The 16,589-nt window shown below is 38.5% G+C and overlaps 1 protein-coding gene across 1 annotated transcript in view; it reads right to left on the bottom strand.

The window, feature by feature from the left end:
• The window catches only part of LOC150081150 (uncharacterized), a 421,878-nt gene that overhangs the window by 143,002 nt on the left and 262,287 nt on the right, over window positions 1-16,589 (bottom strand). The window contains exon 14 of the mRNA XM_090380944.1: window positions 1,406-1,551. Coding sequence (XP_090237070.1) covers window positions 1,406-1,551 — 146 coding nt within the window. The remainder of the gene's footprint in view (window positions 1-1,405; window positions 1,552-16,589) is intronic.

Below are 16,589 nucleotides of genomic sequence, written 5' to 3' on the forward strand. Positions count from 1 at the left end.
CGTAATTTGACACAATCGATAGAAAGGAGTGTTGACCCTACATTGTTTTAAATACTCACTTTCTTACTAACCCAATCAAATAGATGGCTTTTGTATTTTTTTTTTGCATTTTATATGCATAAATAAGGCACCTGAGACACGTATAAGGAAAATATAGCATTCTGGGCCAAGTGATCAATGTAACTGTTTCCTTCAATCTCCTTCGGCAAGCAATGGATTGTCGTGTTGACTGAAACAGGCACATTGTTTACTTGGCCCAGAATGCCATATTGTCAGTATGCATGTCTCAGGTGCCTTATTTCCACGAATGCTAAGTAAGGAGAAATAAGCCTCTCTGTCACTAAATCCAACTTTGGTAAATGCAATGGAATTTCTGGGTAGACAAAGCCATTCGACTTGGATAGTGTTGCAATTATGTTGTTCTTAAGTGATCCTCTGCAGCTATTACACACAAGGAACCCATCGACATCAACTTCAGGAAATGCAGTAAGTATCAATGGTGCAGCTTCAGCAGCTGGTTTCTTTGTATAGTTTTCCAACCATAGACAATTGCAAATGCATACAGAACAGCAATCATTTTCTATAAATCTCCTTTCAAACTGTCGATGTGCTTTCTTATGTAAATAGTAGTTGGCATAAGGAAAGGAGCTTGAGCATTTAAACTCATCTGCTCCCCAATTGGAGAAATGTTCCATTGTACATAATTAATACTCACTACAAAATAAAAATGGAGGTAGCAATGAGCATTCTCGCACGCTCATTGCTACTTCCATTTTTATTTTGTTAGGTTGGCTTGCTTGATACTCTCAACAATGCCCTGCATTTGACTTCAGCATCCTTGAACACAGACAGAGGCTATAGCAGTGTGGCATTCAGTCCCTTTCACTACTCAGAACATTACTGATGTGAAAACATCTATAGAGGCATATAACAATGGAATGGAATGAAAAGGTGGATTGCAACAATACAAATACTTGTATTACATTTGTTTTTGTATTGCAACAATACAAATTGTTGCAATCTTGTTACTTGTATTGTTGCAATCATACTATTCAACAAATGGCAATCAAATGGGTAATTAGGCTATTTTGGCTTGGATTTTGCTTATCATTCAGTAGAGTATGCAGGCATGAGCATAAAATGTTACATAGTTCATGACTTTGGCTCTAGCTGTTTGATTTTTAAACGGTTCTGATTTTCATCAAAGATGTTTTCATATAAAATTGGATGCAACATAAGTTTGTCTTCCTTTATTTTCTATATACCCACTCAACAATCATTTGAAAAAATGATACAAGAGATATTAATTCAAGTTCAATGCAAAAAGGACTAAAACAGATTTGAGTAATAAAAAGGCTTATTTAGATTAAAATATGCATTATCAATCTATTTTCCAAAAGCTTACCCAGTTAAGTTCAATAACTGAAGATACTGTGAGACGGCACATAGCAACTCCGGGTGTGGCAAAAATTGAAAGATTTACCATTCCACAAGCAGTGTCATCACAGACACTTAGTCCAACAAGATATACCCCATACTCTAATAGGAAGTCTAAAATAAAATATTTAACTGTTGTGTTAGACAATAACATCAGTGGTACCATTCAAATTAAAAACACAAAATAATCAAACACTGTTATACACTATCTAAATAGATAAACAAGTTAAATGGATCATTCCTTTATTAATGCATCATCTGTTCATACTGACTGACATAAAAACAGGTGGAAATAGTAAGAATATTTGCCATACAGTGCAAGGAAGTCACTGGCAAAAAAATAATTAAATAATAATAACTAAGTAAATAAGAAAACACAAATTACACCAAACAACAAATCTGGGGTTATATCTTATTACGGGCATGAAAGTAAGTTTACTTTATAGATTTTGTCGTGCTAAACATGGAAATAGTACTAAAAATGGCAGACTGCCTCTTGTTTTCAAATAAAGTACTTTTTTTATATTTATACAAGGTATTTTTTAATTATACGGCAGCAAGATGTAGCTACTAACATTCCTGTATCAAACATAGGACCCTTTCACCGTTTGCTTGTATTCAGCTTCAGGGAGCATCCCTTTTCACCAACCAACAAAATTGTCTAATATGGCAGAACTACATTTGCTTTTATATCTTTGTTCCATCAGCACAATGGCTTGATAGAAGCACTCACCATGTTTGTTGCTGATGGCACCACAGCTTGGCGGTGTGAGTGCAAGAATCTTCAATGACATTAGCATTACTAGAGGCATTTGATGCAAGAAAGCAAGTTTATGCAGTATCAGCAAAAAAAAAAAAAAAAAAGAAAGAAACCACTTCAACTTCACCCCTCTGTTCGTTCAAAATACCTGTCCAGCTGAGCCTTAAACTTATTTAGGCTATCAACTTCCACGACAAGTGATGGAAGTCTGTTCCACCAACCACCCACCCGCTGGCTAAAGGCAAATTTCTGCACGTCTATCCTACATCTGTCTTTCCTCAATTTGAATTTATGCCCTCTCAGGTGATTATTCTGAGCGAGAGGAAGAATCACATCAGCATTGAGCATGCTCAAACCATTCAAGGCTTTATACACCTCTATCAGATCACCTCGCTGGTTCCTGGTCTCCAAACACTGTAATTTGCAAAACTTAAGCCTTTCTTCGTAAGAGCACCCCTTTGTTCCATTCACTAATCTTGTTGCCCTTCTCTGTACTCTTTCCAGCAGCTCTACATCCTTCTTGAAATGAGGCCTCTAGACCTGTATACAGTACAGGTCTAGACAGTACTCTAGGTGTGGCCTGACCATTGCCTTATACAAGGGAATAATCACCTCCTTATCCCTGCTAGAAAAATTCCTATATATCATTGCCAATACACCATGAGCTACTCTTGCAGCCTGTCTGCACTGCTCAGAAAACTTCATATCTGCCTGCACAACCACCCCCAGGTCCCTATCATTCTCTACCACTGTCAGTGTAGTACCACAGAGTTGATACGTTGCTCTGGGGTTGCTGTTTCCCATGTGTAGTACTTTACATTTATCAATGTTAAACTTCATTTGTCACCTCTCAGCCCATCTGCTCAACCTTTCCAGATCCTGTTGCAGCAGCATAGTGTCAGTAGTGTCCTTGACAACCCTGCCTACCTTTGTATCATCTGCAAACTTCGACATTATGCTTGATATACCATCATCAATATCATTTATCAATACAGAAAACAATAATGGACACAACACTGAGCCCCGAGGGACTCCACTAATAACATTAGTCCACAACGAGCAGTGTCCATTGATTACCACTCTCTGTCTTCTCCCCCTCATCATCATCATCATCATCATCAGCCATTTTCAATCCACTGCAGGATGAAGGCCTCTCCAGCAACTTTCCAGTTCCTTCTGTTTTGAGCACTGGCCATCCATTTACTACTCAGAAACTCATGAATTTCATCTATCCATCTCCGCCTTTGTCTTCCAGGTTTTCTTCTAGCTCCTCTTGGGTACCATTCTGTTATTTTCTTAGTCCATCTGTCATCATGTCTTCGAGCTATGTGTCCTGCCCAAGACCATTTTAGTTCTTTAGTTTTGATAAGAATGTCCTTTACTTGAGTTTGCTGCCTAATCCATGCGTTTCTCTTCTTATCTAACAGTCTGATTCCCAATATAATTCGTTCCATTCTTCGCTGTGTAGTTCTTAGCTTCTCTTCCATTCTTTTGGTGAGTGCCCAAGTTTCACTTCCATAAGTCATGGTGGGGAGTATACATTGGTTCATTATTTTACATTTCAGACAAACTGTGATATTGCTCTTCAGTATGTGACTTCTTCAGAATGCTATCCATCCAAAATTTATTCTTCTCTTGACTTCCAGCCATTTATCATTATTACAGCTAATAACTTGTCCCAGATAAGTATATGACTCCACCTTTTCAATTACTGCTCCTTCAATCATTATTTCCCTTTCCGTGGCATACTTGTTCATCATTACTTTTGTTTTAGCCATATTCATCTTTAGTCCAAAATCCTTACTAACTGTGCATAACTGATTAAGATTTTCCTCTAATTCTTTGGGATCGTGGCTTATGACCACAATGTCATCTGCAAATCGTAAATGGTTTAGGTACTCTCCGTTCACATTGACTCCTTTCTGCGACCAGTCTAATCTTCTGAAAGCTTCCTCAAGGGCAGCAGTAAACAGCTTCGGAGATATTGTGTCTCCTTGTCGAACTCCTTTCTCGATTTTAAATTTGCTACTGTCTTTGTCTAGTCTAATAAAGGATGTAGCACTCTCATATATTTTCTTCAAAATCATAATATATGGAGTATCTATGCCTTGTCTTTCCAGTGCCCGAAATATTGCCTTATGCTGTATGGAGTCAAATGCCTTTTCATAATCCACAAATGCCAGGCATAATGGTATTTTATATTCATTTGCTTTCTCCATTAGCTGTGATATTACGTGAAGGTGATCCATAGTTGAGAATCCTGTCCTAAAGCCAGCTTGCTCTTTCGGTTGATTCTCATCAAGTATTCTTTCTAATCTGTTAGTAATGACCCTTGTGAACAACTTGTAGATATGGGATAACAAGCTAATTGGTCTATAATTTCCAATTTCTGATTTATCTCCTTTCTTATGCAGCAAAACTATGATTGCATTATTCCACTGCTTAGGCATCACACCTTTTCTAATGCACTTTGTGAAGAGCCTTGCCAGTTTTTGTGTTATGTCTCTTCCTCCCAATTTTAACAACTCTACAGTAACTTCATCTTCCCCCGGGGCTTTCCGATTCTTCATTTTCTTCAATGCATGTTCTACCTCATCAGGAAGAATATCAGGTATGTCGTATGTGTTGCTACTTTGCAATCCATGTTCCCCACTGCTGGTGTCATTCCCTCGCTCCTTGTATAATTCTCTATAGTAGTCTTCTGCTATTTGAATTATGCCTTCTCTGCTGTTTATAGGTACACCATCGCTATTCTTCAGTTTCAGTATCATTTGTCTTTCTGTATTACTGCTCATGGCTGCTGATTTAAATCCTTTGTTTTCCCTTAATGTTTGTTCTACTTTTCTTGTGTTAAATCTTCTTATGTCCTCTCTGAGTCTCTTTCTAATGGCTTTGCATAACTCAGTATACTCAATTTTCTCCCTGTCAGTGTGTTTCTTGCTCTTCATTTGTCGTCTGTGGTTCATCATGACAAGTGTTTCTTGACTAATTTTTTCTTCTTTGGATTTCTGTTTCCCTATAGGTTTCTTGGGCTTTATCACTTTCAGAAAGTTGTAATATTCCTCGTCGATATCTTGGTCCTGAGCAGTCTGCAGAAGCTCAAACTTGTTCTTAAGTTCCAGTACATACTGCTTTTTCTCCTCCTCTGTTATTTCAAAGACCTTTGTATTATTTACTCGAGTCAGTTTTTTCCTTTCCTTTCCTACATCTATATCAAGTGTACATCTTACCATTCTGTGATCACTTCCAACATTTACCTTATTCAGGACGGTAACATCATTCACAATATATCTTCTGTTAGTGAGGATGAAGTCGATTTCATTAGTTGTTAATCCATTTGGACTCTTCCATGTCCACTTTCTGTTCACCCTTTTCTTGAAAAAAGTGTTCATTACTGACAGTCCTTGAGATTCTGCAAATTCCACAAGTCTTTCACCTCTTTTATTTCTTTCACCAATTCCAAAATTTCCTATAGTTCCTCTTTCTGCACTGTTTTGCCTTTTTCCAACCTTAGCATTGAAGTCCCCCATAATAATAGTGTAGTGGGTTTTCTGCTCATCTAGAAGACTCTCAATTTCACTGTACATTTCTTCAACCTCTTCATCATCATGGCTCGACGTTGGTGCATAAATCATTATAATCTTTAGCTTGTACCTCTTAGAAATCTTGAGTATTAGTCTTGACACCCTTGGTGATGTACTTTTGAATTCCAAAATGTTGTTTTTAAAATCTTTATGGACCAGAAACCCAACTCCACCTTCACTCTTTTCACTGTTTCCATTGGTGTACAGCAGATTTCCACTTGATAAACTTATAAGTGATTCATTTCTTCTTCTTGTTTCAGCCAAACCGATGACATTCCAATTCACATTTTCTAATTCCTTTTCCAGCTCTAATATCCTGTCTTCACCGATGAGTGATCGTACGTTATAACAGGCCAAGTTCAATTTCCGTGCATGGCAGCCTGGTCGTACCCAGAGATTCTTAGCACCCTCTGCTTCCACTCTGATCCTCTCGCTGCCGTAAGAGGGAGAGTGAAAGCTGCTGGGGACTGAGGGCCATTTGTATTGTTGTGCTCTCATTGCTGGAGGGTTTGGTCTTTTCCTCTTCACGCTGACCAGGCGTCTTGAAGAGAACCACTCTACACGTTCGTTGCCACATAAGTGACGTAACAGGGCTTACCATCGAGAAGGTGTGCATGAGTGGATTTTAGGGAGGCAGTCCAACCAGACTTCTCCTAAATCTTCTGTAATAGAGAGATATTGGATCCATCAGTGTTTTAGGCTGAGTGTCTGATAACACACAGGATACCTGTTCCCCTCTAAGCCCCTCAGCCACCCCTTTATCCACAGCAGCAATTTGCCTCCAATGTCACACTGCTCCAATTTGTGCAGCAGTCTTCCATGTGCAGCAGTATCAAAAGCCTTTCTAAGATCCAAGTATATAATATCACCCCTTGTGATATTATATACTTGGATAGGCTCAAGGGGTAGAATTTTTTTCAGCCTGCACTGTACTTGTTAACAGGAGAGATTGCTTCTACAGGGATGTGATACACTTAAATAGAAAGGGTGCAAGAATATTTGCTGATGCTATCGAGGCAGTGTTAGGTGGGGCAGAAAACTGATAGCTTGGGGGGATACAAGGACTAATAGTTCAACAGTAGCCGTAGGCAGAGGTGAAGGTGATTCTTGCACAACTTCTATTAGAATAAGTAGCGACCTGGAGCGAAGGATGTTGTGGGTTTCAGGGACGGATGTCAGTCATCGTGAAACAGGTGGGTATATGGGATGTGTTAGAGTGGTTGTGAATAGGAATAGGTGCATGTATACTTGCATGTATACCAATGCTAGAAGTATAGTAAATAAATTTGATGAATTTGAAGTGTTGGTCAAGACATCAAAGGCGGATATTGTTGGGATATCAGAGACATGGTGTCACACAGATATAAGGAATGCCGAACTGGAATTTGGGGAGTAACAATGTGTACAGAAAGGATAGACAGAATAGGAAGGTAGGTGGTGTTATGCTGTTAATAAAGAAAAACGAAAAATCAAAAGAAGTGCATCCAGTTGATATAGATGAACAGTGCACTATTGAGTCAGTTTGGTGTGACATAAGCACTGCGAAAGCAAAAATTAGAGTAGGAGTGTGTTATAGGCCCAATGACTCAAATGAGTACAATGAACAATTTACAGAGAAATAGAGTGGGCTAGTAAATCGGAATGTCTTATAATGGGGGATTTTAACTTCCCAGATATTGACTGGAACTTGTGGGTTGGGCACTCACAAACTAGTCAGACCTTTGTGGATTTATTGGATGATTGTTTTCTGCGGCAGCATGTTCGAGAGGCAACCAGAGAAAGTAATACTCTTGATCTGGTTATCAGCAGTGATCATTCATGTATTAGGAATTTGCAGATAAAAGAACCACTAGGTGGCAGTGATCACAGTGTACTGACGTGGGATTTACTTAAAGATTTAATTACCATCAGGGGTAAAGGAAAGGGTTTTTGCTTCTGTAAAGGTGAGTACAGCGGTCTCCGACAGTTTTTAAATTCTGTACAGTGGGATCAACTGACGATGTTACCAACAGTAAATTCTAAGTGGGAAGCATTCAAGGAATTAATCGTGGAGGCTACTAAAAGTTTCATACCTATTAAGAAATATTGTTCAAGGTTTAGGCCTAAATGGTTGTCAAATGAACTAATGAGACTCGTAACAGAGAAGAAAAATGCATGGGATGCATATAAATTATCAAGCGACTCAGAAGCCTATGGCAGATATAAGTTAATCTGTAATCAGGTCACAAAAGAGGTTCGAAGGGCGAAGGCAGATTACGAGAAATCCTTGGCAAAAGATGCTAAGAAAAACAGCAAGGATTTCTTTACTTATATAAACTCTAAAAGGAAGGGGATGAATCTGATTGGTCCACACATAGACATCGATGGTTCGACTGTTGATGATCCTTCTCAGATAGCAAACAAACTGAATGAGTATTTTGCATCTACATTCACACATGAGGAGTTATTAAGGTTTGAAAATGGCAGAAGGTTATCAAATTGTAGCAGGGTGCTTAATGATCTTGTAATAACTGAAAGCAAAGTGTAAGAGAAATTGTTGAAGTTAAATGTAAGAAAAGCACCTGGAGTGGATGGGATCTATCCAGTTATATTAAAGGAGGCGGCAAAGCAACTAAGCAAACCCTTAGCCATAATTATGAGAGCATCCTTGGACTCAGGGGAGGTTCCCACTGACTGGAGATGTGCAAATGTATCCCCAATTCACAAAGGGAGATCGAAGGGTGACACGAGTAATTACAGACCAGTCAGTTTAACTTCTGTTTCGGGTAAAATAATGGAGTCGCTGGTTAAAGATGCATTGCAGGATCATCTAGACAAGACTGCAGAAATAATTCAGACACAGCATGGGTTTGTTAAGGGAAAGTCTTGTCTGACAAATTTGATAGGATATTATGATGTGGTTACAAAGGAACTGGATGCAAAAAATAATTTTGATATCATATATTTGGATTTCAGGAGAACTTTTGACACTGTTGTGCATGGAAGATTATTGTACAAATTGGAGCAGAATGGTATTAAGGGTAAGTTGCTACAATGGATAAAAGGATGGTTAAGTGGGAGAAGACAGAGGGTGGTAGTCAATGGGTGCTGCTCTTCTTGGACTAATGTTATTAGTGGAGTCCCACAGGGTTCGGTGTTAGGTCCACTGTTGTTTTGTATATTTATCAATGATATTGATGAAGGTATATCAGGCTTAATGTCGAAGTTTGCAGATGATACAAAGGTTGGCAGGGTTGTTAATGACAGTAATGGCAGTGTGCTACTGCAACAGGATCTAGATGCCGACCGGGCTAGCCGAGTGGGTAAAGTACCTGCCCGGCAACCCAAAGGTCGCGGGTTCGATTCCCGCCTCGGGCTTGGATCAAAGTACTGCAAAAACCTTGGAGGTGCAATATGGCCACAGAAGCCGATGCGCCAACAACTACCAAATCAAAAAAAAAAAAAAAAAAAAAAAAATCAGGATCTATATAATTTGGGCAGATGGGCTAAGAAGTGGCAACAGAAGTTTAACCTTGACAAATGCAAAGTACTGCATATGGGTAGAAGTAACCCCAGAGAAACGTACCAACTGTGTGGTACTACACTTAAGGTGGTAGAAAATGAAAAAGACCTGGGAGTAATTGTCAGTCAGATATGAAGTTCTCTGAGCAATGTAGACAGGCTGCCAGGGCAGTTCATGGGGTTTTGTCAATGATATATAGGAATTTTGCTAGCAGGGAAAAGGAGGTGATTATCCCTCTGTATAAGACAATGGTCAGGCCACGCCTTGAGTACTGCGTACAGGTCTGGAGGCCTCATTTTAGGAAGGATGTAGATTTACTTGAGCGTGTACAGAGAAGGGCAACAAGATTGGTGAGGGGAATGAAGGGATCCTCTTACCAAGAGAGGCTTAAGTTCTGCAAATTGCAGCGGCTGGAGACTAGGCACCTGCGCGGTGATCTGATTGAGATATACAAGGCCTTGAATGGGTTGAGCACACTGAATTCTGATGGGATCCTTCCACTTGTTCAGATTACGAACCTAAGGGGGCATAAATTCAAATTAAGAAAAGACAGATGTAGAATAGATGTGCGGAAATTTGTCTTTAGCCAGCGGGTGGTTAATTGCTGGAACAAACTTCCATCTGTCGTTGTGGAAGTTGACAAGTTGAATAAATTTAAGGAGGAACTGGACAGGCATTTGGAGGGAATGGTGTGATTTTTTTTTTTTTTTTTTTTTGGCTGATGCTGCATAAGCTCATACATTTGCTTTCTTGCATCACATGCCACTACTACTACTGCTCCAATTTGTGCAGCAGTCTTCCATGTGCAGCAGTATCAAAAGCCTTTCTAAGATCCAAGTATATAATATCAAAGTTATTCCCTGCATCCAGTTCCTTTGTGACTGCATCCTAGTATCCAATCAAATTGGTCATTAAAGACTTCCCCTTAACAAAACCATGCTGTGTCCGAGCTATAACTGAAGTCTTGTCTAAATGATCCTGCAGTGCTTCTTTAACCAGTGCCTCCATTAATTTTCCTGGAACAGTAGTTAAACTCACAGGTCTATAATTACTTGTGTCAGCCTTTGATCCTCCTTTGTGAATTGGGGTCACATTTGCACATCTCCAGTCTGTGGGTACCTCCCCTGAGTCCAAGGAAGCTCTTATAATTATGGCTAAGGGTTTGCTTACTTCCTCTGCTGCCTCCTTTAATATAACTGGATAGAGCCCATACTCCGCGGGGTGCCTTTCTTGTGTTTATCTTCAACAATTTCTCCTCCACTTTACTCTCAATTATTACAAGATTCTCTAGCTTACTGCTAGAGTTGAATACACCTCTGGCTTTCCCCTCGCTAAATAACTCCTGATGTGTGAATGTCGATGCAAAATATTCATTTAGTTTGTTAGCTACCTGAGCAGGATCATCAACAGTTGACTCATCGATATCAAGTGGACCAATCTGTTTCATCCCTTCCTTCTAGAGTTTACATAAGTAAAGAACTCTTTGCTGTTTTTCTTTGCATCCCTTGCCAAAGATTTCTCGTAATCTGCCTTCGCCTGCCTAACCTCCTTTGTAACTTGGTTACAGATCAACTTGTATCTATCATAGGCTTCTGTGTCATGTGTTAATTTGTATGTATCCCATGCATGTTTCTTCTCTGCCATATGCCTCATCAGTTCTATTGCATTATGTTGCACTAGTTTTCATGAGATGTAATATGATCTTCCAAAAGCTGACTGTCAAAACATTTTGAAAGTTTTCCATGTTGATTGATTGCTTGCTATCATTTAGGACACATTTTAAATTGTTCATCTTTGAAAAGTTTCCTTATTTGTGGATCAATGAAAATGCCTGCCTTAATCTTCTCTATATTATGTCTTGCGAATTTCTCTTGTGAGTATGTGAATGCAGGACATTCACTTCCAAAGCCTTCGTGAAATTTTTCATAAGTCCCAGTTTGATGTGAAGCAAAACTTTATTTGGATCTTCAGCATTCGCAAAAGGCATATGATGCAAGAAAGCAAGTATCTTCAATGTAATTGAAGTAATAAGAAACTGTAATTTGCAAAACTTAAGCCTTTCTTCATAAGAGCAACCTTTTGTTCCATTCACCAATCTCGTTGCCCTTCTCTGTACTCGTTCCAGTAGCTCTACATCCTTCTTAAAATGAGGCCTCCAGACCTGTATATAGTACCAGACCTTGTATAAGGTAATGATAATTACCTGATCATTACCTTATATAAGGAGATAATCACTTCCTTTTCCCTGCTAGCAAAATTCCTATATATCACTGACAAAACCCCATGACCTGCCCGTTATGCCATTTTAATGCTAATACTCCCTTGTTTGATTATGATTAAATTAAAGTTTAAATAATTGATAACTTTTTTAGATAAAAATTAAAATTAATAATTCAACTAAAAATATAATAAAGATATTTAATATTAAACCAACTTATTTTTAATTTCGCAGTCACTGAAAAATTAAGAAGAAATAAACATCTATGAAATATGTGAATTTTAGACTTATTAGTAAAAAATTGATTCTAAACTGTACACGTATAAAGGTTTTTTTTTTTTTTTTTTTTTTTTTTCATTTCAAGTATTCAGGAGATAAAATGCAAATAACTACAGTGAATAACTACAGTATTCACTTTGCACAAGCGAAATGGAATAGCCAGATCATAGTGGCAAACTTTTTATATAGCATGAACTACAAGCAGTAAGTTATTATTTTAGTTTTGTATTTTTGTAAGTTCCCTTACTTTAATGTGTGACATTTAAATATTCTCTTATACCTTATGTCAAATGCACCTTCCTTTGCATTGTGTAATATGAAAGAAGTTATTATTATAAAAGCAAATAAAATTACATTATAATATTTAGTATCGGCAGTGGCAAATAATGCAAGGAAGCAAATTTATTTAGAATCAGTCAAAAAAAAAAAAATTTCCACATCATCTGTCTATTCCCATAATCGTCCAGTCCTCCTGATTATTTGCTGTTATTCTTGTTTAGGCTATGGCTACATGAGACAATCATGTTCTGTTGATTCCCCTTCTTGTGGCCATTGTGCAGGTTCAGGCCATGGTTTTTTCCTAAGTTCCATAAGGATCAGCCATCCACTTACTGTAACTGCAAGAGAAAGAAAATGATTTATTAACTTTCTGTTTTGGATGTCAGTTGCCCTCGAATACCTTCAAGCCTTAGCAAACATACAATCTAGAACTCAATGTGACTCATTGGTTACTCCATCCCCTCTAAAAAAACTAATTTCTGACTCTCCTGGTAATCTTGTTATAGTGATTCATATTAACACTCACTGAGCTCATATCTTTGCTAATGAGCTATGACAACAATATTCTCTTGAAGAATCTGTTGATATTGCTTTGATTCATGAACCCTATACTTTGCACAACAAAGTCTCTGGTTATCCAGTCACTGCCAGGATAATTACGGCTAAACATCCTGCAGCTCTTTCTACTGTTATTATTTTCAATCAACATGTGGATGTTACTAACATTACTAGACTCTGTAACCAGTTCATTACATATGCCCTCATTACTGTTCTTTTTAGATCTGCTTACTTTTTTAATATAATATCATTTGATATTAAATTGATATTAGTAATTTTAGATCTATGGGGATAAAAGTAAGTTATTCTTTAGTTCTAAAGTAAGTATAAATCTTGGTGTTGATGAAGGGAGAAGAGAGCATACTCTAACAGAGGCAGAAAAGTAGGCTGCCTTCTATCTGTTGCTTATCTCTTAAATCAGTGGTGAGTACCTCCAAGTATTACTTAATGAATTTTGAATGCATCACCAGGACTGAAACGGAAGGCCTCACCAGCAACTTTCCAGTTCCTTCTGTTTTGTGCAATGGTCATCCATTTATTGCCCACAAACTGTTTTTCTGTCATTTTCATGAATTTCATCTGTCCATCTCCATTGTTTTCTTCCAGGGGTTTTTTTAGCTCCTCTTGGGTACTATTCTTTATTTTCTTAGTCAATCTGTCATCATGTCTTTGAGCTATGTGTCCTGGCCAAATCCATTTCACTTCTTTAGTTTTGATAAGAATGTCCCTTTACTTGAGTTTGCTGCCTAATCCATGTATTACTCTTCTATTCAACAGTCTGATTCCTAATATAATTCTTTCCATTCTTCACTTTAAAGACAGCAGTGAAATATCATAATATATTTATCCGTAATGGAATAAATTACAAAAGTAGTATGAATGGCATCGATTTAATTGTATCTCATATTGTGACTACTCCTTCACAACAAGTTACCATGTACTGCAATACCACGAATAAACAACACTTCGCCAATAGAGAAGATTATTGTTACTTATTCTCGTGGGATACCACCACCCAGATGGCACCTTTCAAGGCTAGTTGGCCTATCATCAGGAGGCAGATAGGTACCCCTGTGTTGCAATCATGCCAACCCAGTTCTGAAGTCTAATTCCACAATATGAGAGATGCCAGTTGGTGTACATAGTAGTAATACTAATAAAATAAATGCAACAAGGCATAATCAACAAAGGATCATCTAGACAAGACTGCAGCAATAATTCAGACACAGCATGGGTTTTTTAAGGGAAAGTCTTGTCTGACAAATTTGATAGGATATTATGATGTGGTTACAAAGGAACTGGATGCAAAAAAATAATTCTGATATCATATATTTGGATTTCGGGAAAGCTTTTGACACTGTTGCACATGGAAGACTATTGTACAAATTGGAGCAGAATGGTATTAAGGGTAAGTTGCTACAATGGATAAAAGGATGGTTGAGTGGGAGAAGCCAGAGGGTGGTAATTAATGGGTGCTACTCTTCATAGCCAAGTGGGCAGGGGCGGGAGTGCAGTAGCACACGCTCTTTGAGTAGACCGGGGTTCAAGCCCCTGACTGCTGAATATGGTCGATCTGCCAACCCGCACTGGACCAGCGTGGCAGATTATGGTCCATTTCCCTCAGCATGAATTGTTGAGGAGGCTTCCATCCTGCAGTGGGTTGATAATGGCTGCACTTCACTTTTTACTTTTACTCTTCATGAACTAATGTTATTAGTGGAGTCCCACAGAGTTTGGTGTTGGGTCCTCTGTTGTTTTATATATTTATCAATGATATTGATGAAGGTTGTCAGGCTTAGTGTCGAAGTTTGCAGATGATACAAAGGTTGGCAGGGTTGTTAATGACAGTAATGGCAGTGTGCTACTGCAACAGGATCTAGATAATTTGGGCAGATGGGCTAAGAAGTGGCAACTGAAGTTTAACCTTGACAAATGCAAAGTATTGCATATGGGTAGAAGTAACCCCAGAGAAATGTACCAACTGTGTGGTATACTACACTTAAAGTGGTAGAAAATGAAAAAGACCTGGGAGTAATTGTGCAGTCAGATATGAAGTTCTCTGAGCAATGCAGACAGGCTGCCAGGGCAGGTCGTGGGGTTTTGTCAATGATACATAGGAATTTTGCTAGCAGGGAAAAGGAGGTGATTGTCCCTCTGTATAAGGCAATGATCAGGCCACGCCTTGAGTACTGCGTACAGGTCTGGAGGCCTCATTTTAGGAAGGATGTAGATTTGCTTGAGCGTGTACAGAGAAGGGCAACAAGATTGGTGAGGGGAATGAAGGGATCCTCTTACCAAGAGAAGCTTAAGTTCTGCAAATTGCAGCAGCTGGAGACTAGGCACCTGCACGGTGATCTGATTGAGGTGTATAAGGCCTTGAATGGATTGAACAAGCTGAATTCTGATGGAATCCTTCCACTTGTTCAGATTACAAACCTAAGGGGCATTAATTGAAATTAAGAAAAGACAGATGTAGAATAGATGTGCGGAAATTTGCCTTTAGCCAGCGGGTGGTTAATTGCTGGAACAAACTTCCATCTGTTGTTGTGGAAGTTGATAGGTTAAATAAATTTAAGGAGGAACTGGACAGGCATTTGGAGGGAATGGTGTGTTTTTTTTTTTTTTGGCTGATGCTGCATAAGCTCATACACTTGCTTTCTTGCATCACATGCCACTACTACTACTACAGAAAACAACAATGGACCGAACACTGAACCCTGAGGGACTCCACTAATAACATTAGTCCACGAAGAGCAGTGTCCAATGATTACCACACTCAACCATCCCTTTATCCATAGCAGCAATTTGCCTCCAATGCCACACTGCTCCAATTTGTTGTTGTTGTTGTTGCTATGAAAATTTCATGACACATGGGCAACTGTGGCCAATATGTGTCTGTTAGTGTCATTATGATCATTTTAATGACTTATGGATGGATATATCAGAGTGTATTTATTATTCCTAGGTGTTTAATGTATATAAAGAGTTCACTTAGGTTTGCTTTGTCACCAAGTACATAAGAGAGGGTTAGAGGAGCTTGCAAGTTTGCTAATGATTGGAAGGATGTGGTTCGAATGGCTGAATAGGACAATCAATCAAGATGTGCCTTACTGTAAGTTGTATCTGACAGACAGAACAGAGTGGGGGACCTTCTCTTAGAAGTAAATGTTTGTGAGTGAGGAAGGTATGCCCAATGTGCAGTCTTGTTAATATAACTTCCTCCTGTCGATTTGTACGTGAGCTAGAACGCCCCGAACATGAATCTTTTTTTATTCTGCACAGTTTATTGCACGGTTGGTCCCTCCAAAGTTGTTTCCAAATGGAAGTATATTTGGTACGAAATACATCCCTATAATCTGTAAATGATACAAACTGAAAATTATCTTGTATATTAAGATCTGGATTTTTTGCAACTTGGTCTGCATGATTATTTCTTGGGATTCCAACATGGCAGGGAATCCAACAGATAGACACTTGTTTTCTTGCTTTATGCAAAACTCTGAGTTGCTTTTTGATATGCTGAATCAAGAATTTGAGGAATATTTGCTATTCTGTAAAGCTGCTACTGCAATAAGGGAGTCAGTATAGATTAGAGCAGGTAGAAGTTGATGCTCGGTAATATCATCCAGTGCTAATTTAATAGCATATAATTCTGCTGTGAAAATACTGAAAACATGAGGCAAGGAGACAGATATAATATATTCCGGTAAAACTACTGCAGCACCTATTGAGTTGTTCGATTTTGAACCATCCATGTAAATCTGATGACTGTTTCTATTTCCAGTGCAGTTCATGGAACTTCTATATAGATTGGAGAGATCTCTTTTTTATTCCTGTTTGTAAGATGTGAGGTTCCTAGGCCACTTCACTACACTTTTGTGGGCTACTAGTGACGGTCGTGTTCCAAGCCGCTAAGTGGATTTTTCTTATTTATTGATTTGAAATTATTGTTTTTCTAAAACTTTTGATTTA

This window comes from Mastigoproctus giganteus, chromosome 9, assembly GCF_048544385.1.
Source record: "Mastigoproctus giganteus isolate SK-2022 chromosome 9, ASM4854438v1, whole genome shotgun sequence".
Lineage (NCBI taxonomy): Eukaryota > Metazoa > Arthropoda > Arachnida > Uropygi > Thelyphonidae > Mastigoproctus > Mastigoproctus giganteus.